General features: G+C 45.5%; 3 protein-coding genes across 4 annotated transcripts in view; 1 reads left to right on the forward strand and 2 right to left on the reverse strand.

Moving 5' to 3' along the window:
* Nucleotides 1-22: 22 nt before the first annotated feature.
* Nucleotides 23-2,657, reverse strand: glod4 (glyoxalase domain containing 4). Of its 2 annotated transcripts, XM_076036342.1 has the most exons (9): nt 2,497-2,656; nt 2,275-2,324; nt 2,052-2,172; nt 1,805-1,949; nt 1,522-1,658; nt 1,341-1,427; nt 1,148-1,261; nt 979-1,065; nt 23-848 (listed from the first exon to the last, which is right to left on the reverse strand). In XM_076036342.1, exons 1-9 carry the CDS (start codon nt 2,584-2,586, stop codon nt 783-785), a joined length of 897 nt encoding a protein of 298 aa, XP_075892457.1. In that variant the 5' UTR covers nt 2,587-2,656; the 3' UTR covers nt 23-782. The 2 variants fall into 2 exon arrangements, with proteins under 2 accessions (XP_075892457.1, XP_075892458.1); XM_076036343.1 differs by lacking the exon at nt 1,805-1,949 and having other exon boundaries at nt 1,522-1,647; nt 2,497-2,657.
* A 455-nt stretch (nt 2,658-3,112) lies between these two features.
* On the forward strand, nt 3,113-5,559 carry mrm3a (mitochondrial rRNA methyltransferase 3a). Its single transcript, XM_076036340.1, has 4 exons — nt 3,113-3,523; nt 3,857-4,101; nt 4,417-4,578; nt 4,684-5,559. Exons 1-4 carry the CDS (start codon nt 3,150-3,152, stop codon nt 5,247-5,249), a joined length of 1,347 nt encoding a protein of 448 aa, XP_075892455.1. The 5' UTR covers nt 3,113-3,149; the 3' UTR covers nt 5,250-5,559.
* Nucleotides 5,560-5,717: 158 nt separating this feature from the next.
* nxn (nucleoredoxin) overlaps nt 5,718-24,567 on the reverse strand; it is a 55,179-nt gene continuing 36,329 nt past the window's right edge. Inside the window, exons 2-8 of the mRNA XM_076036341.1 lie at nt 20,463-20,580; nt 17,279-17,412; nt 15,169-15,269; nt 14,963-15,069; nt 13,783-13,962; nt 12,735-12,859; nt 5,718-6,853 (exon numbers count right to left, since the gene is read on the reverse strand). Of these exons, the coding sequence (XP_075892456.1) occupies nt 6,671-6,853; nt 12,735-12,859; nt 13,783-13,962; nt 14,963-15,069; nt 15,169-15,269; nt 17,279-17,412; nt 20,463-20,580 (948 nt within the window). The 3' untranslated portion in view covers nt 5,718-6,670. The remainder of the gene's footprint in view (nt 6,854-12,734; nt 12,860-13,782; nt 13,963-14,962; nt 15,070-15,168; nt 15,270-17,278; nt 17,413-20,462; nt 20,581-24,567) is intronic.

The following is a 24,567-nucleotide window of genomic DNA, read 5'->3' on the forward strand; positions in this document are numbered from 1 at the left end:
TCAAAAGACAGAGAAGTCACAATCAAGTTCAGTTGGAGAAGATCCATTTATTACTGTTTTTAGGTAAACAAATATTTAAAAAGAAAAAAAAAAATTAAATTATATTCTATAACATTTGCAAATCTTGCAAATTGACCCCCATAAATTGGCTGGATTAGATTTTAAATTGTGTTAAATATTCCCCAAAATGCAGGCCATCCACTCGATTTTAGTAATTAGAGGAACTACGGATTATATGAACTAAGGTGCAAATCTATGGACCAATTTCTGTGTCTGAAATAAAATAGTATATACAGTTGTGTATATATAATCTGGGAACAATGCAACACAATGAACAAAAATAAATATTTTTGTAGATACCCTAATTGAAATTAAATTCATATTGAAATTGGGCTTTTTTTTTTATTTATTTTTTTTTTTTTTTTACAAATATACAGATTTTTCCGACCAAATTACAAACACATGACATTTCTATCAAATGTTTTATTCAGGACTTTAATTTAGGAAACACTATGCAGAAGGTGATTTAAACCTTGCTTGTCTTAAATCGATCTTTTGTGCTCCTTATTTATGGGGGCAATACTTATTGGAGAAATGTCAAGTGAACTGGATAAGTGGCCTTTCTTACAGTGCTGTCATTGCATCTTTACCGCTCATCCAATAAAAATAAATCCCATTCTCAGACAGTAAATGTGATTGGGTTGTCATTGCATTATGATTTATACTGGAAGTGACCAGTATTATATCATGTCATTCAAAGAACTGGTGTGAGGTTGCACAACTCAGGCTGCAGCTTTCTGTCTGTTGTGTTTGGCAAACCACTCGTCACTTTTGTCTTCAGCCATGGCCTGAAAAGAAACACAGAGAGCATAGGCACATTACGTGTTCAGATAATAATAAATATTTAATTTTAAAAAAAGAAAAAGAAAAGAAAAGAAAAGAAAAAAGAAACAGGAATATAGCATTGAAACTCCAAACCTTATTAAGTAACTCATTTCCTTTGGGATCCACCATGGAGAGTTGCCTGAAAGCCTCATCTCCCACAAAGCAGATCTCATGACCATCCTGAAAAGAAAACGATCATGTTAACATTATTAATGGCAAATAATTTCACTTGACTGCAGTATGAAAAAGTTCATATTCTTACAGGGTCAGCCAGGATAACAACTTCCACAGTGGCCTTTCCGGGAGTATCCAGGCTGACTAATGGAGTGAGAATCTTCTCATTTTCTTTAATCATCAAGGCTTCAAGGTCAGGAAGCTGGGTGACAGGATATCAACGATGAAAATAAAGGATGGGATTCCAGTAAATGTGATCATTTATTTATGGGATATTTTACTTGCTCCCGTGGACATGAAAAAGCTATTCTCCCAAAGGCTGTGCCGTGATCTACTGTTCCACCAACGTCTTGGAGCTCCAGTTTACACTACAAACAGACAAGAAAGAGTGGAAGTAGGACCAAAAAAAAAATATCCCTTGCATATGAGCAAATTGAACAGCAAATTTTATATTCTGCTCACTTGAGTTTCTGAAAATCCCAGCAGCACAGTTTTCTTTTCCTCATTCCTTTCCATCACCTTCATTCCCAGGAGTGTCATCCAATAACGCGTCGATCCCTGGAGGTCCGACACTCCAAGGCACACCTTCTGCACGGGGTCTGGGAGCAAACGATCAAAGGTTACAGGGAGCTCCTTCAGCTGTCGCAAACCGGCTGACCTGTTTGCATTCCTGCAGCGATCATGAATATTTGGCATAATATTGGCAAATTATAATATTGGCAGGTGACAGACCCATGCGACTAACCAGTGGAAGGATGTTCTTTATCCACAAGGTAGAAAGGATATCCTCCAGGGGCCTGGGTCACATACACATCCCCTCCTAACTCTTTGAGAGGCCATCCGAGACGTTTGGCATTATTTACAGCCTGGCTGGACTGCAGCGTGAGCCCCTTGATGTAAAACATTTGAAATCTATTTACAATGCTGACGTTTCCAAGATGGGTAAATATGTTGTAGGTTTTCACTCAGATTCAAAATGAACTCTCACCCACCAAGAAGTCATTGCCGAGTTGATAGTCCCCGACCCCGTAGTTGTACGTGAGCTCGGCAACAAAATGGTCATCTTCTGGACCAAAGCCAACCATTGTTTTGCTCCACTTCCCATCGTATGGGCTGTATGGGTAAATTATGTGCAGGTGAAGCAGCTTTGAACACACTAAAGGCGGCGCGACTGAGATTTAGAAAGGACCGGGAGATTATCTAATTCACACATACCCGTTGCATGTTGCTTTGCAGCCTTCCTCGAATTCTTCATGACGTAAAATCTAAAGTGGATGAGAAGACATCAATGCAAAAGGAAAAAAAGGTCATGTGACATAATGAAGATTGACAGATTCCAAAACTCAATTGTGCAATATGCATGAAGCTAAACTTACTGCGTAACGTTGTGCACAACAGGGCTGAAAGCGTCATTATACAAAGCTAAAGTAAACTCACCTTCATCCCTAAGACATCTCGGTAGAATGTCGCTGTCTTGGTCCGGTCACCAACTTTGAAAACGAAATGCAACGCTCGTCGTAAGGCCATGTCACTTCTCGAGAGATGCTTGGTTAAACTGTTATGAAAAAGGAGCGATTAGACTTCCTTGATCGAATTTTCGGCAATCGAGTGCTTCTTGGGAAATACTATATTTCGACGGCAAACATCAAAATATTCGTCTGTGTTTTTAAACGCAGTTGATATTTTAAGTAGAAAGTAGTTTATACGTCTCGTTTTCTCATTTTGAGTATTTGAATTTTTTCTTTTATTTTCAAATTGAAAACAACGTACTTTGTACAATATCGTTTTAATCACGACACTACCCCTATCAGTTCGGATTAATGGTATCATCCAATGTGTTGTCTGAGAGGTTGGTATTTAAAAAAAATATATGATATCCAATTATTATTCTCCCCATCATCTCTTAAAGTCTTATAATAAATGTATAACTTATTTTGAACAGTATCATGTTGCCGAAGTGTACAGTGCATATTAGATTTGTTTGGCAAAAGAGAAAACGATGTAGTTGCCTGTGCGGTTCAGCAGATGGCGTTAGCTTGTGATTGCCCTTATCATGCAGTGAAAGGACAGAAGAAGACTTCGCCGGAAACATGGCAGCGTACATACGGAGCATGACATGCCTCCTAGCCACGGAGCATCACTTGTTTTCACCAAGAGGTGGAAATATTTTAGTGGCTACAAAGCGGTACGTTCGCGGACTTAGGAGGAGACCAGTGAACGTGTTTTTCCCCGAAAACGACGCGGAGAAGGCGGTCAAGACTGCGGCTCAGTCTGCAGTGCAAACCATAGCGGGCAAGAGGGACCGAAAACCTGCGGGTGCTGAAAAACAGAGGGCAGGAGGTGACTTTTTGAAGGCGAGAAGCAACTTTCACCCTGTGAAAAATGATCCTCACGTCACGGTCACCAAAGAGGACATTGATGGGCTTCACTTCGAGAGGGCTCATCCCGGGGACAAACGGCTCGGGTGAGTTGAGTTTTGTTGTCATAGGTGACACAGTTGTGGCAGTCCTTCAAAAACAGTTATAGCATGTAGCAGTCTTGCACAGTGCAAATCAGTGAACATTGTAATACACACCACAAATTCTGTGTTGCTAAGTCATTAATGGAAGTGTGTTTGAGCTTTTATACAGACAGTAACGTCATACAAAACAAAGTAAATATTTACATGGCTTATTCTATTTTTTCTTACAATATAGTTAGACTGTCGTAAGATGTTTTTATTTCTGGAAACTTCAACCCCAAATCATTACAGATTTATGCATTTTTTTCATTCTCAGTCTCTCTCTCTGTGCTTCAGGAGATTAGTGAGTGTGGCTCGTTCGAGGACGTTTCGAGAGCACCAGAATAAAATCCTCCTGGAGGGCAGGCGTCTGATCTGCGACGCTCTGGATGCCGGGGCCCTGCCACAGACGGTATTCTTCAGCACGGTCGATCGCCTCAAAGAGCTGCCCCTCCATAAACTGAGGAGGGCCTCGCTGATTAAAGTCAAGTTCGAGGACATCAAGACTTGGTCTGACGTTGTAGCACCACAGGGTGTGATTGGTGAGGATCTCAGTGATGGTTTGGGGTGTGATTCTCCCCTTTTAAATGTTATTTTGGTAGAAACTCGTCTTTTTGTTGTATTTTCTTTCAGTGTTTCAGGGTTTTCCTGCTAGTTTACAGTTTTGATTATAGTAAAAAGATCTCAACAATGAGCATCTTAAGCTATAATATTAAAAAATGTTAATTTTCTTACAATTGCTGACCAGTTATGGTGGACTGTTTCATCTTAAAGTCAGGCTAATTGCCTGTGCACTTCAGCAGGTTGAATTAGCTTGCTTTTCTAAGTAGCCACTGACTCATCCTTCTTCTCTGTAGCCATCTTCACTCGTCCGGATCCTTCACGGCTGAACTTTGGCAGCAGAAATCATTCTGTCCCTTTGTCCCTGATATGCGACAACATCCGGGACCCCGGAAACCTGGGCACAATGTTGCGATGTGCGGCTGCTGCTGGCTGCCACAATGTGCTGCTCACAAAGGGTACGTTAATTTTTTTTTCGTGGTACCTTTATGAAGTTAGCAAATCTCATTCCACTGATCACTCTAATAGTCTTTGTGCCCTTTTTTTTTTTTTTTTTTAAATAGGTTGCGTTGATGTTTGGGAGCCTAAAGTTCTGCGGGCAGCGATGGGGGCACATTTCCGCCTGCCCATCTTCCAGAGCCTGGCCTGGAACGATATTGAAACTCACCTCCCCAAATCTGTGACCGTGCACGTTGCTGACAGCAGCTGTGGCTCCGAAATAAGCGGTGAAATGAATCATCCACGCATCGACGCGCCTCACAAATCGTCCAAAGCGGGAGACTACGGCTGGATCAGCTCACACCGCGAGGAGGGCAACTTAGATTCGGACTCGGATTCTGAATGCGAGGGGCTCCAACTTCCCGTGGTGGACTCACGAGTGTACCACGAGGGCTGGGCCAGTGGACCCACTGCGCTCGCGGTAGGTGGAGAGACACACGGCCTGAGTGTGGAGTCCGTCCAGCTGGCGGAGAAAACAGCCGGTAGCAGGCTCTTCATTCCGGTCGTTCCTCACATGGACAGCTTGAACTCGGCCATGGCCGCCAGCATCCTTCTGTTTGAGGGCAGGAAGCAGCTGTTAAAACTGCTGCAAACGCCCGGGAGGTCCAGAGCGGAACGGCGGCGATCGTGACGTCGACTCAAAGTATTGGTTTGGAACTTTTGCTGAACTTGTGTACATCCTCCTGTGTCCTATAAAGAATATTATGCTGTATATCTGCATAATCTGCCAAATAAAACATCTGGACTTTGCTGGGTAATTGTTGAAATTGATATTGTTCGCAATTAGACATATCCAAAGTTGTGGTGGAGTTGTTGCTTCAGCACTTCCACACTAAAAGTCTTCAACTTGGTGTCAACTAGGCACCCGTTTCATGTCCGGCCTTTGTATATCTTTAATCATCGTTTCAATGCTTTTATGAATAAATCAACAACACATCTTACACATCAATCCATATGCAAAGGCAGCGGAAGCACATTTGAAGTCTTATCCAAATTATATGCTTGAGGAGGGAGGGGATGGGGCGTCATTACATTTAGGCGTGTTTTCTTTTTTTTAAGTATTCAAGAGCAAACTTTAGTGATAAATCAGAGACGAGACTTTGTGCTTGCCAGTGAATTTTTAATAGGTGTGAGAGGTCAAGAGCGATGCGACAGAATATAGGGATTTATACATTCACTTCTTTTTTTCCAATGCCATTTCTTTGTGCTTTCAGAAATAAGCCGGTCTCCTCATTATGGGAGCCTTCACAGAAAATCCTTGCCGTGACTTTGAGATGAGATCCACCATTAAACAGCTGGCAAGAGATGACTTTCGCTCACGGACGACAACACGCGCGCACGCTCACACTAGTGGAGACACAGGGTGTTGTTGTTTTTTTTTTTTTAAGCTATCGATACTTATCGAGTGGGAAGAAGGTGATATTTTACTGTATGTGCACCTGTCCAACTCTTTGATTACGTGGGACTATGAAGGCTTAACGGCTACATCCAACTGAGGTTCAGCATATTTGCACTACAAGTGAGTTACATAGTAGAGATGCATTTCTCTTCCTTCTCATCGGTCAGAAGGCAAAGAGTAAAGAAGGAACCTGCAGATGAAACACAAAGCAAGGGGTGCGCTGACTAAGTAGGTCCACTGGGTAACTCTCTGATTTTCCCTCTAAGGTTCACAAAAGCTATCGAGTGAAAAAAACGAACGGAAAAAAAAAGAAGAAAACTTTTCAAGGCAAAACAAAAACACAAAAGAACCGACAGGATCTTTGTATATATTACTGTAGGGAATATCATCAATGCAAGGCACCACAGGAGAAGGAGGACTCCAAGGAAAGAGGAACACGTCTTAAAAAAATGTTAAAATGTCAGTAAAAAGTGAGATATCTCTCTAACAGTCTGACAAAGGTCAGGGGTCGTCGGGAGAGATAGTGGCAGGCTGGACAGGGTTTGGGGGGGGTGGAGGGGTGGGTGGGGTGTAGCGACAGCTCGGGGGTTTTCGACGGTGGACTCAGTCCCATACAACAACAACGTCCGTGTCAGGTGTGGACTTCCTCTTTTTTAGATGGGCTCCGGTTTGAGCTTTTCGGCCAGGAAGTCACTGACAAATTGATCCACGACGGCCGGCGTGATCTCCTCCACGTCCAGCACGTACTTGGCCCGGGCCGACATGTCCAGGATAGTGAGCAGGGGTGCAGCTTCCGGGAGGTTAGTGTAGTCCCGCAGCGAGTCAGTCATATCATCCTGAGGTTGGAGAAGACAAGACAAAGACGCTTTATTTGATGCTGAAGAGGGAGCAATTAATTACGTTTGTAGTCTGTTTTTCCATCCAAATCCTGAGGTTTGGCTCTATTTCTTGAACTTTTCACATGTTCAGAACAATATAAACAGGGCAGACAACAGACATACGAGAGGACAGGACCAACACCTGTCTGGGAATGATGTCGCTAACCTGTGACATGTTACCGACGTCACAAAGGAAGAAGTTATTAGAGATTAAATATTTCTTATTTCTGTGGAGTCCACTGTGTTACCAAAACAGCTTGTGAATTCTGCCGTATGAAAACTTCAATGTAATTTCTTTGTAGGAAGTAAGAAAAAAAAAATTGTTTAAAGCAATTTTCACAGAGGTTTGCTGGCATGACTAAAGCTTCCATACGTCTTCTGATAGAACTTCTGATGTGATTACGTTGTGTGTTTCAGTCCCGAGCTAAAACCAAATTACAGATGAGTGGTTTACAGAAAAACACTGGAGGACAATTCATCATATTCTTTTTAATAAACTCAACAGTAAACTACAAAGAAATGAACTGATTCAATAAGACAGATAATTCACACGAGGCCTCCATTTACAGCATGAATCAAGTTACTAATCCATGTCACATGAAATGCCTGCGATTATCACTGGTGAATCAGCTACACACAGGGCAACGCTGTTCTCTGTGCCACATCAACCCACTGTTTTCCAAGTCCACTGGTTTCATGGCCAAATATAATCCAAACTAAATATTTTTTTTAGGAGGTGCGCATCGTTTAGCCCTGTTCTGTTTAACGTTGCCATTTCAAACATTCCATATTATGTTTTATTGCGTTGCTATGTAGGTTAAAACTGATCACAACACACACATATATGTGTGTATATATACATATATATGTACTGTATGTATATATGTGTATATATGTATATACAGTATATATATATATATATATATATATATATATATATATATATATATATATATATATATATATATATATATATATATATATATATACACACACACCCCTGATATCCTGATATATATATTTTATATATAGTACACACACACACACACACACACACACACACACACACACACACACACACACACACACACACACACACACCTCCTCAGTTCAGTGCTACTGGCAGAAACTAGGACAGCAATTACTTGAATCACCCTTCATTAAGATTAGACTGCCTGGCAGGATCTTCGCTCACGCTCTGTGGAAGAGAATATGGGACTCCCTCCCGTCTTCTCTGCAGGCAGTGAACCTAGTCGCACATCATGGAAAAGCAGGGGGGAGACCTGGTGGAGTTTCACCAACGTCACCGGTGCTCACATCAGACGGCCCTCAGCTCCAAGTGCTCGACAAACACAGGAGAGTGGAGTAGGAGTTTGGCAGAAATCCTGCTTTACTTCCTGGCAGGTATTTTCAGAGAGGCTCCACCTCAGCTCTGCCTCTAGCTCGAACAAGTCAGAATTACTAACTAGACTTGCCGCAGGGAATAAAGATTAGTCACCAGCAGACATGCAAAATATTCCAAATAAGTGCCAGAGGTCCTTTATTCATAAGCATGAATAGGTATTTTCACAAGGTAGTGTCTCGGCCTTAGACTGCACTCAAGAGTCCTTTGGAAAAATCAGCATTCCTGCCTCATCGGACGGTTTAACTCGCTTAATTGAAAACGATTTGACGTGCTACGCTTCGTAAGTTCACTCATTAATTGTGTACAGCAACTATAATCCGAGTCATTCTCCTTTTCTCATGAGAGCGTGACTCGGTTCTCCCTCAGCTGTCTCCGAGGGGGGAAGGAAAAAAAGAAAGAAAGAGAAAATAGAGATCAGATTCATATGGAAGAGATTATGTGGAGGATGCAGAACTAACAGGAAAGGGCCAGAGGGTGGCACTGCAACAAAGAGCTGGATCCCTCACAGAGGAGGCTCCCTCTGATGTTGATACTGTTCCTGATTTTGCAGCGTTAGTGAGTTTTCTCATAACAAAGTCAAAGATAAAGCGACTTCGGGGTGGATTTCCTGCGACACGGATGTCTCTCTCTCTTACGCTCCTCAACGCTTTCACGCAGAAATTCTCGCTGAGTGGATCAAACCATAAAATCGGCTCTCAGGTTCCCGATTGAACGGCTTGGCCGTGTTTTGCTCGTTGCTACCTAAAAAGGATAAGTATGCCAAGATGGGGCCTGTGACCCCCGCTTTGCACAACTGCAAACAGATGGGGCAGATGAGCGTTTTGCAGGCGGATGAAATGAGCGCCCTGAATGAAGCCTACTATAGTAGCGCAGCAAATCCTCGTGCACTGACCACTTAGCAGTCGCAGATGTAAGCTGTCACTTAAGGGCGATGTTGTTTCAAGTGAAATATAGCTTCGTTTCTCCACTCCAAACAAAAGCGCCGCCTCACATGCTCCCTCGCAGCAGCCGTGTGTGCGAGGGAGCGTGGGGGGATTTCACAATCTGCCACTGTGGCCTTCTCCAGCTTATGCGATAGGAGGAGATCAAATCTCCAGATCAGTGGGAAGTCATGCATCTTCCTTTGTTTGCCCTCTCGGCCCGTGTAAACTGCTTGTCATGAGGTGCAGCAATTCCGGAGTCCCTCCACCCTCCGCAACTCAGCCCTGGAACAAAACACACAAAAAAAAGAGAGACAAAGGGCCTCTCTCTGCCGCAGCCAGTCCTCGCAGCCGCGATAAGGCTTAGCGTGTGTTTACCGTGCGCAACCTACCGGGCCGTGTCACGCTTATTTCGATTACGGATGGCCCCTGTGGCATTTCACAGCTGATGATCACATGATAAGCGCTGAGCCGAGACTGATAGCAAACCTTCGCTGCGGCCGCCGTGGCCGGGCTGAGTCAGTCTCTCCGGGCGGCTTTGATGTGGCAATTGTGAAATCTTGGATATTCTCGACAGAAAAGCTGCTCATTATTTTATTCTGTTGGGAAATGTTCTTGGCCGCCATGTGCGCAAAGTGTGGGAGTAATGCTAAACTTTCAGTCTGAGATAAGTGATGTGATGTGATGTGATGGAAACAGATTATTTCAGTAACCCCCACACTAAAACCAGGTCAAGTGAAAAAAAAAACCTACAACATGGTTTATTAATGATTTATTGGCTGATAAATCCATCTTAAATACTTTGCAAATGTAATATGATTCTAATGAGACAACTGGATTACTCTTATATTACGTGTTTTATGTGATTTTAAGTTAAGTTAAGGCTAGTTGTGTTAGCTTCGCTGCGTTAGTTTGGCTGCATTAGCTCAGCTGCATTAGTTTAGCCTGACACTGCCAGACCCATAATCTACTCCAGTGTATTTGTTATGCCTTTGAGTCGGCCACCAAATCTATTTAAGATGTGGTTCGCATGGCTAAAGCTATCATAGCATCGACGTAGCAGCTCACTCATTTTTGACCCCTTGTTTTTGATGTTTTTTTTTTTTTGTTTTTTTAAAGACAATTTGGTTTTAAACTTTACGCGAGCCATGGAAGCTACTCAGATGATGTCATTACAGCTTCGGTTTTAATAGCCGAGTCTGTGGGAGGCGGCAAGACAAATATTTGCCACAGTGTGTGTTTAGTGAGCTACGTGACTGGATGGTCTTGTATTATATAGGAGGAGCCACTCAGCGTAATCTTTATTATTATTTTTTTTTTTATCTCTGAATTGCTTGGCCGTTATTGTGCAGGAGGAGAGTTCTTTCTATTCATCCTGCAGGCTTTAAAGATCCCTTTGAAAGCATTGAAAGCTGTTCAGTCGGGTCCTAGAAGGTCTGCAATAAAGGTCAGTCTAACGTCTGCTCCTCAGTGTCACGCGTGTGAGCCTCTTGGTGGAGCTAGAGTAAAAGTCAGGGGACCACCAAGGACAGCTGACATCATCCAGACAGGCCGCAGAGCCACGTGGCTCAGAAATATTCAAAGAGACCAACAGGCAAAACTAAACACGGGGAAAACAAAAGAAAAGACGAGCTGAGCGAAAACGAAACCAGACTCTAATCGCACACAAACAAAATAAAAACAAACAAAGAAAGACGTTTGGACGCTTTTACGAGCAGGGAAGATCATCTGCATCAGGAGCCGGTAAAAAAAATGTGAGAACATGAGGACCTATCGAAGCCGGCGTTCATTAATCAGTATTACTTGGTGGCTTAAGCCATTTCTCAGACGGAGGATCCAGTGTCCCTCTGCTGCGTCTGGCCCGCTCGGCCTTCCCCAGAGAGTTTACCGATAAACTGCTGCCTCACCAGCAGCTGGCTGGCTGGCTGGCTGGTGCACGGAGCGCAGGGCCACCGCAGCAGCTCCCACCACGGCCCGAGGGCCCGGAGCAGGAACCCGCAGACTGAAGGCTTCTTTCGAGCAAACACCTTAAAGGGGAAGCGTTATTCGCCCGTGAACCCGATCTGCAAAGTGAAACCCTGGTGATTTTGCGGGCCGCCTGAACGAGAGCCAGAAAAATTGCACCGCAACTACAAGGGTGTAATAGTATCTGTCTCAGCATGTGTGCTGCTGCAGGGGTGGGGGGGGCGATGGTGGTGGGAGCCCTGCGAAAAATAGACGGTGGAAATAAAACGAGGCCCTTCTGGATCGCCGCGGGCTGCGGTACAACAGTGTCTCTTTGTGTTTGGGGTCAAGTAAACACTGGCACGCCGGCACGTCGCAGCGAAAAACACAGAACTCGAGCGGCTCCCTCGCCCCGTCGGTGGCATTTTCAACTGCGGAGGCTTTTGGATGGACGTGGGGTCAGACAGTTAGCGCATGTGTTAAGCCCCGCGGATGAAATCCGAGCCCCCCCTCCCGCCTTGATGTGTGACTCGCGGAAAAAAAAAGAAGAAGCAGAAGAAGAAGAAACCCAGCGCGTTGCTTGCAGGCTGCCGTGGTGAAGAATTTGTGAAAGAAGAGGAGCTGCAGGGCAGCGAGCTTCGGAGGGAATCTGAGGAGAGAAGCAGCTAATCTGCAAATCATTTGCGGCGCTGCTCAGGGCTCCGCAAAGGTCGAGGCGGAACAGGAGAAGATAACAAGAGTTGTAAAAACTCCAGAGATGTAGGAGGAGATCAAGAGGGTGATGGAGGGATTACTCGGACGTCGTGCCAGGGGAGGACAGATGCGGGTTCTACCTATTGCTGCAGGGGCCTGCTGAGAGTGAATTCTGGGTCAAAGATAAGTAAAGTGCCCCTCCTGCAGGTCAAACCAGAGGTCTTTAATAAAGGCCATCAGTGACACAAACCAGAAAACACGTCTTATTGGAGCCCTTCCTACAGATTGAATATCTCAATATAACAAACTATGGGTCAATTGTTTTCACATACTAATACCAATAATATAATGCTAATAATGGAAAGAAATGCACAAACTCAGCATTTTGTGCAAAATCTGATCCTTGTTGAGGTTTTTCGTATCCATGCATAGTTTGTTTTTACAGTTTGGGAATGAAACTGTATTGTTTTTTAGAATGGCCAAATTTGAAATGTCAGTGATGGATGTCCTTATATTTAAGATGATTATGCAAACGAGAGAGGTATATTATTGTGGTCTAATCAAAGCTGCTACTTTTTTTTTTTTTTACATGCAAATTACTGTGAAGGTAAATATGAGCAAATACCTAAAAGTGTCTTTGAGGAGTCGACAGTGTTTAAATACACCAGAAAGTCAACTGAAGTGACCTCGAACATGGCTTCAGACAAACTGCCCTCTGGAGAACTGCTCTATTCAGCGCGTACAGTCATCATTCTTTTTAAAAGCAACAATGTGGGGAGCTGCAGTCCAATAATCACACTCGGGTTTCACGCAGGTTTTGTGTGAATAGAAAAAAAAAAAAAAAAGCGCCTCGGGAACCTCGAGCGGCTCGTCTCACCTCTCCGGCCACGAAGAACAGCAGCGGCGTCTCTTCCTCCTTGGCTTTGTACTTGACCACGAGCTTCTCCGCTATTGGCTGGATGAGCTCCTTGGCCGGCTCCAGTTCACCTTCCTCCTCGGCGTCTGAATGGAAGCAACAAAGAAAGGGAAGTATGAGGAGAACAGACCTGGGGTGGAGGTGCTACAGGTGAGCAGCCCGTCGGTCAGGACCGTGGAAATGAGAGGAAAATCTTTAATACGGGTGGACGAAACAAATGCTCATCACCTCTGAAAAAAATGATGGAGATGTGCAGCTGCGATTGAACAAGTCGGCAACTGTTGCAATCTCCCACCAAGAAGTCAAATAAGGAATCGAGAGAGCGACTGCCGGCCTTACTGACGCCAAAGACATTTACGGTAGTTGTGTTGCAGAAGCAGCCTTTTTAAAATCGGAACTGGATGAGGAATGTATTTCCACTCTAGACTTTCAGTCTCAGTTTGACATGAGTCACAGCATACATTATGTTCAGCCTCTTTATTCTAACAGGGAGCCTCTGGATTCACTAACAAGACTAAATGAGCGGGAGCGTGTCTGATGGTCCACACCTGAACACAATGGACAGAAGCTTTTACCCTTTGTTTTCTTCTACTTTAAGAAACAGTTCTTCTTTCTGAAAATTGCTGAACTCCACATCCTTCAAATGCTTGCACCATGTATACCGTTGTAAATATGCTTCATGAAAGACTTTGTGACCTAATTGCAATCTCTCTTCCTTTACACATGCCTATCAGACTAGGAAAAGGCACCATACTATGGGGAAAAAACAGATTTTTTTCTCAGTATAGTTTGTAAAGGTCCGCTCGTATGGAATGATCTTGATAAAGGCGTGCAAATGTGAAAAGAGAGATTTAGGAGCAGCTGTTGTTGGAATATGCTCAAATATGAACTAATGCTGTAAACTTCTTTTATCAAATATGTGAATAAAATGAAAAATGAAACATACAGGACCCAGAAGATAAATCCAAATCATTTATGAAACAATTTGGGCTCTTCAGGCTCTGCTTACCCACGAACAGGACGAGGCAGGGCCCCTCGTGGAGCTGCACGGCGTTGGACTCGCTGAGCTCCAGCACAGGCCGGGGGTGCCAGGGGAAGAGGCGGCACTCGGGGTCGTTCAGCACCTCCACGCGGCCCTGTCGCGTGATCATGTGACCCTCCGCGTCCAGCAGGATCAGCGTGGGAATACCTGAGCGGGGGGGAAAGGGAAAGAGGGAACACAAAGGGGGGTGGAAAAGAGGTCATTAGGTCAACGGCCTGATCTGGGACCGGCTCATTCTCAATTGATGTCGTCAGTGCCGCAGCCGCTGCGCATCTGCGGTGAAATCAGCAGGAGGCCCGTAGTAAAAAATGTGCCGGGCTTGAGTGGAGGGAGGGGGAGCAGCGTCGACTCGCTCCTCCCTGCATTCCTCACATTCTTAGCAGGGGAGGCCAGAGAGATAGATGGAGAGAGGAAAAAATCCTGACTTCATCCTCTGATCGCCGCACACGCGCAGAAGAAGACATCCGGACAACGGAGCAGGGAGAAGATGGAGGGACGCGACATAAAGAGACAGTAGACCCGGTGACCGACCCACATTCCCTCAGGCTGCAGGGCTGCCACCACTGCAGTGCTGCGCGTGTGTGTGAGCGGCTGGCAGCCGCTTAGCAACAATGCCTCATTTAGCTACACCAGCAATAAACCCGCCCCATCCATTTAAAGTTCCATTTAAATCCATTTTCAGTTCTACATTTTTGAATATCTAGATTTAGCTTCAGCTTTAGCTTAGCTTTAGCAATAAACCCACCCCTTCCTTTTAAAGTTCCATTTAAATCCATTTTCAGCTCTACATTTTTGAATACCTCGATTTAGCTTTAGCTTTAGCAATAAACCCGCCCCTTCCTTTTAAAGGTCCATTTAAATCCATTTTCAGCTCTACATTTTTGAATATCTAGATTTAGCTTCAGCTTTAGCAATAAACCCGCCCCTTCCTTTTAAAGTTCCATTTAAATCCATTTTATGATCTGTATTTTTGAATATCTAGATTTAGCTTCCTGTTAAAATTGATGCTTCAGACTACTTCCAAATGCTTGGAAGTCAACTAAAACAAAACCTCAACAACAAAAACAAAACAAATGCTAAAGAAAAAAACTGCTAAATAAAAAAAATGGCTCAACTTATGAGCTTAAAGGGTTTGAACGTAACCCACCTTGTATCCCGTACAGCCTGTTGAGTCGTGATCGCCGGGCCTCATCCGAGTACGGCACCGCCACCCAGGGCATCTCGCTGAAGTACTGCTTGAAGGACTCCTCGGACCTGCGGGCGATCGGACAGGCACCAGACGGAAGACGGGATGAATTTGGAAACTATGATCGTTTATGTCTTGGATGACTGAAGGACGGACGGACGGCCCACCGGTCGGCGCTGACGAAGACGATCTCAAACTTCTGACCCGACTCTTTGATGGTCCGGTACGATTCCACCAGGACGCGTGTCAAACTGCGACAAGGCGGGCACTGGTGGAGGAGAAAGATGGCAGTGATGAAATATGTTGCAGACAGGATGAAGTGCGATGTTTCCACCCGTGTTTCTGAAGCCTTGAAGGTCCCAGCGTTGATCTCTGCATTCTGCTACTCTGCCTACTTTTTTTGCCCGAGCCTCAGCAGTTTGAGCCGTGTTCTTTTGTTTCGCTGCTTCCAAGTTGGCTTTCCTCCAAAAGGATTGGGGGGGGGATTAGATTCAACACTTATCCACCAGATTAGCCAGTAATATTGAAACCCTAACTGGGCTGTACTTAAAGTGAACAGAACACAATCTAATGTGAACGACTGTGGAACTATCATCCTGGAAATACGCTGACCGTAATGCTGACCAAGTGAGTGCAGAAACATTTGTTTTTTTTTTTTTTTTAAATTCAAGTACTGAAAAGAATGTGGAGCACTTTTTTTTTTGGTCGGTCACCATGGCACACAGCAGACTAAAGGCCACGTTGGCTTTCCATGGTTGGGAACTCAGATTTAAACCTGAGTGAGTGTCGATCAAATGAAATCCTTTTCCCATCATGGGGAAAGTGTCAATTCAGACTTTAGGATTGAGCTCAGAGTTTGTGGAAGCCCTTTTTATTTCCTGAAACAGGCCCCCACACGCTCTGAAGGCGGCGAGAGTGCTGGTATGGGTGGCATTAAGGTTGACGTCACAGCGCCATGGCAGCGGGAAGGTAAACAATGCGGCCTCCGCTGTTAACTCCTCCATTTCCCAGGATCTCTGAGGCCTCTTGATGATCGTTTCCCACTGGGGAGGCATGTGTACACAGGCTGCAAACGCTTTCTGTGGGCAAGATTTAGATCCTTGATGGGTTTTTTTTTTCCATTTGTAGATATTTAAGCTGACTGCAGCAATATCATGCTGTTGAGGGCTGCACAGCACTTTTCCGAGGTAAACGTGAATAAACAAAGAAAGAAAATGTCTCGCATTGTTGAGGCGAAGATCGAGATCTTGAACTATCTTCTATAAATAAATCACTGGCAGACCTGCGTAGGCACGACGACACATTGATTTTATTAAAATTACATTACAATGCACGCAAGCATGTTCTGGTAAATTCTTTGCAATTTGTATTTGGAGGAGTTCCCCTAATTTTGAAACGGATTATACGCAAGTCAAATTGAACAGCGGTTTTTGGATGTTTTGCAAACAAATCTTATTTAGATTAGAATGGCTGTTTTTAATCTAAAAACATATGAATTGAATTCTATAAAGGCACTGGTTCCAATTGCACTAATAAAAAGCAGTGAGGGATGGAAAGTGAAGCGGCTGCTCATGAGTAAGATCTTGTCCAGTGTCCAAATTTACCGATTCCAAGTATCTAAACATTACCTACAATTTAGCACATAAAATAATTTTTTTCAGCTCATTTAAGTTCAACACGACTGCAGTGTAAACGGATGCCGCAGCCATGTGCTGGCACCACACGGAGCGCAGAATGACTCCGTAGCGGACACATTTACACCAGTTACCGGGGAGAAAGTGGTAAAATGCAGGCAATAAACTCCCGTAACGGCTTCTGTGACTTTGTCCTTTATGGCTCTGGGGTGAGAGCCAGACGACGGCTGTCTCACTCTGAAAAGCTGCCCGCCGAGGCTGCAGCACCGGCGGCTTTCCGCTGATGATGATGACGATGTGACACCTTTCCACGCATTATCCTTTCACGACCTTTTTCAGCTGGGTATCGGCAAAGAGACAATGGTGATGATGTCAGAGGGGAGTGTCTACCGAAGGTGGTGATAAAAAGTGAGTGACACGGATAGTTAGCCACCGTCAGTGTAAACATAAAAGCACAATGGAGGCTCCGGCACCTTCCTGTTCCCTTCTCTTATCTGTCTCCGCTGTCCCTTCCTGCTCGGTTCGGCTCGACTCAGCGGGCAGATTTTCCCTCAACGCTTCGAAGACCAGAAAAAAAACCACAGAAACCTGAAAAAAAAAAAAAAGAAAAAAAGAATCTGTGTCTCCTCTTTTCTCGACTCACCCAGTGTGCTGAGAAGTACACTCCCACATAGTGGCCCTCCAGAGAGCTGCTGTCTGTTGTCTGCCTGTTGTTCCTCAGCAGCGGCCCTGCCACCACCTCCGCAAATGGCTTCGGTCCCCAGGGGAACTCCAGGCCTAGGAGAAAGGAGGAAAGTGGATGAAAAGAGGGGGGAGAAAAAAAAATACGGCAGGGAAACAAAATTGGAAAGATACACAGGAAGACGAGGAAGAAGACTGCAGCCACGGCTGCAGATCTGCCAGGCTGCGTTTTTTTTTTGGTATTTATTTATTTAAGTGCTGGCAAGAAGACTATGCTGCTTTGTGACGATTGGATTCACTCACTGATCTATTAAGAAAAAAGAAAGAGGGAGAGAGAGACGTCATAGATACACATGCATGTCAACCTGAAGGTGGCACCAGATGCAGCGAGGAGAGGTTGGAGGTGTGGACTGATTGTGCCTTGCGGCTCACTGGCTAATCATGGTGGAACAGTTAGCGTTGCAGTTTTCATTTTGCCTTAAGCAGACTTGTCTCAATGGGTGATTCTTACATTTTGACCTTTTGACCTGAAGCGCCACATCCATTTTCCCTCTGCACCCTCACAATGGGGTATTGTGAGGAAGAACTTGTAGGTAAATCAGGAGTACTATTACAGTTTTACGTGGTGATTCTTGATTCACAGGTGAACTAAACCAAAAAAATATAATGCTGAGGAAGCTGCAGTCTCCTTTTAATCATCATGTCTTTAGATTAATATATTAGCATATATTTTGTAATGTAAAAAAAACAAAAACGTTTCTGTTGGATGAATCAGCAAAATACTTGTCTGAAGAGCGTGTCATGTGCACGACCTGGATGCAATTACTCATTTCTTAGAGTGTTTTTCAGGGACACGAGTTGCTGAAAGTAGACACCAGCTACAAAATGTGGCTTTATTGACGCCTCTCCAGCAAAGACGGGGCTGCTGCTAGACGCACTCCCCGCTCTTCGTCACAATTCTCCAGAGGTCCATTTGTTACGGGCGAATTAAAGAAAAAAAAGAGAGAGAAAAAAAAAAAGAGGTAATCATAAGTAAAACCTTGTGCAGCTGCTTCATAATGGCCTCTTTATGCGAGCACCGTTGTCCGGGGCTTCATTAGGCAGGAATGACACGTCTGCACCGCGCTGCCCAAACCTCTCATTGTCGTCCCGATTGTAAAAGAGGAAGAAAAAAAAAAAGTGCACTCTATCGCTGCACCGCGGGGCTAGATCGCTGCCACTCAAGTCGGGCCTTTTCACTGGGAATGAAAGACACGGGGCTCTGAATCGCTCATCTGTCCCTCCCTCGTCTCCGTGTGAGGCAAAACTTTCGGGGGCCTTTCTCCCTCCCTTTTACAAGCGATTTCGATGCGCCGCAGCAGGAAGTGCGTCTCAAAGGGACGGGAAACACGGGGCTATATTTGAACGCACAATGTGGAAAAAAGGAAGACGGCTGGGCTTTGAAAGCGCCGCCGCCGATGCCTCGGTCTCGGCATGAGGGGGCAGCTATTAGTGTCAGCCACATCTCGCCGGATGAATTGTTGGTTATTCTGCGGTGCTTCTCTCCCCTCTCTGCATGACTACCGGCGCTCCTTTCTCGCGTTGACCCCCGGAGGCAGCGTTCCGACGGGCTCGGTCCCTTCGCAGCCAAAGGAGTACAGGGCGAAGGAATGCACGCCTGCCTCGTAGCGCAGAAATTACAGGATGAGGGAATGAGACACGGCATAATAGTCACGCCTCCCCCCGACCATGGTAATTATGGTGGAATCAACACTAACATTTTTGCAGTGTTTCAGTGAAAACGTTGCCATTTGATGCGACACCGCAGCGTCTCCACAGGAAAATCTGACTTAATCTTCGGCTAAACACAATGCTGTTCGACACAAAATAAGTGGCTGCAGGTGCAACTCTAGCGTTTGCTTGCTTATCTTTAATGTGTTTGTCACACTCATTAAAGTTCCTAATTATTTTTCGGTACCCACAGAGATACTGAAGGCTCGGGACGGTTCCTGGTATCATGTGGGCTTCAAATAGTACTTGTGCTTTTCTCCCCAATGAAAACACCAGGTGTTTACTGAGCCACGGGCAGGCTGTGACTCATCAGACATGCGCTTTTATGAGCACTCGAACTCTTTACGTGGACCATTAAGTTAAAAACGGCACCGGAGGAGCAGATAGTTTTTTATTTTTATAGTTGTAATTGGTGCGCGTTTGATTTAATACGTACTCCTCAGCAATGCAAAGCTAAGCTAAGTCTAAATGTTTCCCAGAAGAAAAAAATAATAGAACACCGGTATAACTGAAGAAAAAAGAAAGTGTTTTTTTAACCAATCTAGTGGGTGCCAAGTATAAAACAAACAAACAAAAAAATTACCAAAACTTTAAACATCTTTAATGTCGCCAGGATGAATGTGTCAGTCTCTTGCACATTTTGCCTCTCATTTGTAGAACATGAGCAAGTAAAAATATGTTTCACCTTCCTTTCAATATCGTTGTGGTCACTCAATTTTCAAGCTAATGATTGTAGTGGTCAATCGTGGAATTGCAAATCAAACAAAAATATGACACACTTTCAAGCAGAAGATAGTGGCCAACTAGGGGGAGAACAATTCCACTTTATATCACTCAGAGCACTTGTAAATTACCTCCTCATTAGTTTAGCAAACAGGCTAGCAAAAAGGTTACGAGTTCAATTCCTAGAGCCTTTCCTGTGCGGAGGCTAACTGACAACTGTGTGAATGCGAGTGTGGATGGTTGATAGTTTCTGACTTGCCCAGGTTGTAACCTGGGATTGGATCCAGCACCTTCAGCGACCCCGCGTGCAGGAGAAACAGTGACAGAGACTGGATGATTAAAGGCCGATGCCTCCAAGAGGCAAAATAAACAGGAGGGTCTGAGTAAATTCCGGCGTGGAACTGTCACCAAACAAGTGGAGGGAGCTTGCATTCCAGCGCCGACAGGCCAGACACAGAAAGATGCCACCGAGAATTCAGGGTTACGACACACAGTGTGTGGTTCACTCATCAGGCGGCGGTAAAACCAGCTGCTGCTTAGTGTTTGAGTTCACTGTCACGTAAAGGAATCAAAAATGACTGTTTGACGGCACAATACACGACATTCAACAATCAACAAGGGTCACTTTTGACCTTTTCCTGCCCAATCCTCACCTTTGGGATCATCCCTGACCACCAGCAGTCCGTTCCGACACACTACCTTGCCCGTGGCAGCGTCCACAAACACCAGGGATGGGATACTGGTCACCTTGTACTTGTTCCACAGCTTCATCTGCACGGAAAGAAACACATACGTAGGCGGAGGTTAGCGCCGGCAAGACCTCAACTGTTTATATTCATTTCAATTTCAGAGGAGGGCGGGAAATGTTTAATCCGAGCCAAATTTATTCACTTTTTTTTTTTTTTTTTGCGGTTGGAGCTTTCGCACCTAAAGTACGACAAGGAAAAAAGAGAGCGCAAGAGAAAGAAAAGTGAGAGCCGTATATATATTTCATAGGGCTAACACTCTCTGTGTTGTTTCAAAGAGGCTCTGGAGACATGGAGGCAGGATGAAAAATAGAGGAGTGCAGTCAGCCCCGAGGTGAATTAACAGAGGGTGAGAGGAACACTGGAGCACACTCATGCTGTCCCGACTGTTTCATGAATAGGAGGAAACGTTTGCGGGGGGAGGGGTGGGGAGGGGGGAGAAAAACTGGCAATTTGCTGCTCTGCAGAAACGAAAAATCTGATACCTGCAAATTCTTGGGCCGAGTCGCGAACAGGGTCTGTACTTTTTGTTGGCATTTTTGAGGAAAACCCTACGGCCTGGAGGGCAAACGCCGCAAAACAAAAGCGCGGTTACTGATGCAGCAGCGGGCCGGGAGGGGGAGGATCCTCTGCGAGGCGAAAGCGATGCTATTTGCGGAGTTTTGAGATCAGTGGAGTCCTAAAGATCAAAGTGCGGATCAAGCCCTCGCGCGTCTCGGGCTCGCTTTCCATATCAGAGGGGAAGCGCCTCGCACCGCGCATAGAAAACAGCAGCGTCTTGGAGAGCGCAGCATGTTGCTGCTTCAGCAAGAGGAGGAAGAGAAGGAGGAGGATGAAGAGAAGGAGGCGATGAGGAGTGTGGGGTGGGGTTCCTGGCTGGAAAAAAAATCTAAATCAAATGAGAAACGTTTCCACCAGATAACAATCGTCGGAATTTTTAGTATTTACTGCCTTTATTTATCATTTTCTTAGACATTTCCCTTGTTCTGTGAACCAGTTTCAGCTCCGTCAGACCTTTCATTTATTTTTCTGGAAAACTCACAACCAAAGGGAGGAAATGCACGTATCGAATTCTTGGCTCAGACCGAATTTCCTATTTGCGCACTTTAAAAAACGAAAGCGCTCTGCGGCCTCCTCCAGGGATCAACCACAGGTCCTTCCCCCGACAGCAGAGGGTCCGCCGGAGCCTCAGAATGATCTGGAGTTCCGTGGAAGAGGAAGCTCCAGGTGTCCGTCACATTCAACAGCTCCTCCGCATTCTTGACTAGCCGCTGCCGGAAAGCCGATCCGGGCTCGCCGACTGACATGCGTTTGCGGCGTTCGCTGCAGCCGGCGTGCCTGACACCGTTTCACTCAGCTGCCTCCTCTAATCCCGGCTGACGACGTGAGACTGACAACCGGGGCTGAACCCAAGGAGAGCGTGAGAGGGACGCTAGTGGAATACATATGTAAAGAGGGAAAAAAAAAGGGTGGAGAGATGGCGTGATTGTGTCTGCGCGAGCACTCAGATGTCGACGTGAGTATTCCACAGCGAGGCCCACCGGGACCCTGCGTGGAGGTATATGTGACAGCGTGTCAATTTCCAAGGTAGGAGAGGATGAAAAATAATCTGCGACGTCAAACCCAAACCATCTGCTTTTTCCACCACATCGCAATGTAACGCTCGGCTGTTGGGGTAACGCCCTGGGAAAGGTTTTGGGATTTTTTTTTCGGGGGGGGGGGGGGGGGGGCAGGATATCTGGAATCCCGACAACATTGTTGCAATGGTGGATATGGGTTCGTTGGCTTAGTCCGACAGGTCCACGGTTTTCTAGTGAGCACATGATTTGCATGTCTGGATGGGCCATTAGGTCCCGGTGGATGAGAAAATACAGCCCTGGTGAAGGTGCGAAAGGCAAGTCAGTGGAGTCCATTCAGATCAACAGCCAAGTAACCTGAACTCTTGCACATTATTTAGTTTCGCAAAAAAAAACAACACTGACAGAAACGGCAACAATCTGATTACGATCTCCATCACAGTCGTGTATAAAAAAAAAAAAACAATGCAAAGTGAACTCAGCCTCTTCTATCAGCGAACCAGCTGGGTGACGTGAGCATTCCTAGAAACTCGCCTCCGGCAAGGCAGCTTCCTAAAATAGAAGCTAGCACTGAGGCGCGCTCCGACGCAGACCCGATCACGGCCGGGATGAGGAAGAGGGAGATTTATTTCATGACTCGAGGAGGGCGACCGCGGACGTGACTCGTCATATCAGACGGCTGAAAGATTTACGTAGCCGGGCCCCCCGAGGCAAAAACCACTTCCTCCTCCCCCGCCTCCACGCTAATTCACTGCATCCTTGAATCACGTCTGCCCGGTGACTTGGCTGCGAGATCAGAGCGCCGCACATTTTCTGAAGGTTCATGTGCGATTTTACAGCGAAGCAGCCGATAAGATTTAGTGTGGGATTCAAGAGCAAAGTGCCAACAAAAAGCTCATTTGTCCGCCAACATTTTTCCAGCGCAACGCACTGAGGACACTGGTCGCGACGCTAGCGGCACACTCTTTGGTCCCAGTGACTGAAAAACACGCCAGGATCGCATCCAACGCTGATCCATTTCACCCGGATTCACGTCGAGAGCCGCGGGCTGTCGATTGTGTCGGAGACAATAAATCCAAGAATGTGACACGACACGATGTTGTAAAACACACGTTAGCCGCGCCGTCAGAGCAGAAACACTTTCCACCTCATAATCAGAGGGCCCCCAGTCGGCTTTTATTAGCTTGAACAAAATTTTTAGCTTCTGCTGTGCTCAAGAATTGTAAAGCCATTTGCAGGAGATTTCACACGTCTCTCATATCTGCCTCGACAGAAAATGGAGCAACAGCTGCAGAGCTCAACTTACACCCTGAGGTTCACATTTAGTTGTATTAAAATAATAACACACGCATTTAATAATGGGAGGAAAGTGGTTACGTGTCTGGCGCACAGCTGTCAAATTCGTCTCCGACTTTAACGACATTAACACATGTCGCCATTGTCCAGTCCGGTCCAGACCACTTGGAAATATGGAAACAAAGTTAAAATAATGACGGTTGTCATTTGTTTCCGCAGCTGCTCATTAACATCTGCAGCCAAAAAAGCTGCTGGACAAATAAACAAAAGAAAACAAACCGGTCGAGGGAAAGCGGCCCTTAAGCAGAACGGGCGCCGCTCCAACAACGTACAGTATACAGCTGAGGGTTCGCGGGTCGCGGCTTCCCGGCTCCCTCTATTCATTATCAATACCAACAGAGTGTGCGGCTTGCACGGCGGAGACGCTATTTGCTTACACGCCGGTTAAAGGTTGCCAATGACCATCGTAGAGAGCCCATCAACCGCCGGCAGTCTCTCAGGGGAGAGCCCAGAATCCATACTAACAATCCATTTGGCCTCAGACGGGCGGCATTAGTCTCGCGCAGCGCTGCGGCTCATCACGCTAATTGGATCTCGCGTGACGGGCGGATCCCACCACCACCGTCCAGGAGGGATGGAGCGAACCGGCTGCTCGACGGTGGGGGGGGGGGGCCAGCGGGTCAGCTGGTACGGACCGACAGTGCACCTGTCAATTAAAATGACTTGATTCAGATGCTGATAATGTAAGCGGGGCGTGCGCATTTACGTAGATTGGAACCTTTTCCAGTCCAGATGATGCTGCTCTCGTGCCTCAAGGAATGAATCTTAATACGTTCAGTTAATTGCACCTGTGTCTACGGGCAATTAGACGAAGCTTAGCGAAGAATGCTAATTTAGATGTAGGAATCACTTCAAGGGCCACTTTCTGCATCTTGTAGCGAGACAGCATGCTGTTGTACTGTTTATTTATCGCGGTATCATGGACTTCCTTTAACTTGAGCTATCAAAGAAGCTTAATTTAGCGTATTCAAACATAACATTTAAGCATTTTAATGAATTTATGCAACCAAATATGCACATTTGCATCCCTTCTTCACTGTCGCGCCAAACAGATCCCTGCAAACGTGGCGCGCTGGCCC

The sequence above is a fragment of the Nelusetta ayraudi genome, unplaced genomic scaffold (assembly GCF_046127955.1).
Source record: "Nelusetta ayraudi isolate G7.1 ecotype Tasmania unplaced genomic scaffold, CSIRO-AGI_Nayr_v1 ptg000048l, whole genome shotgun sequence".
NCBI classification, from domain to species: domain Eukaryota; kingdom Metazoa; phylum Chordata; class Actinopteri; order Tetraodontiformes; family Monacanthidae; genus Nelusetta; species Nelusetta ayraudi.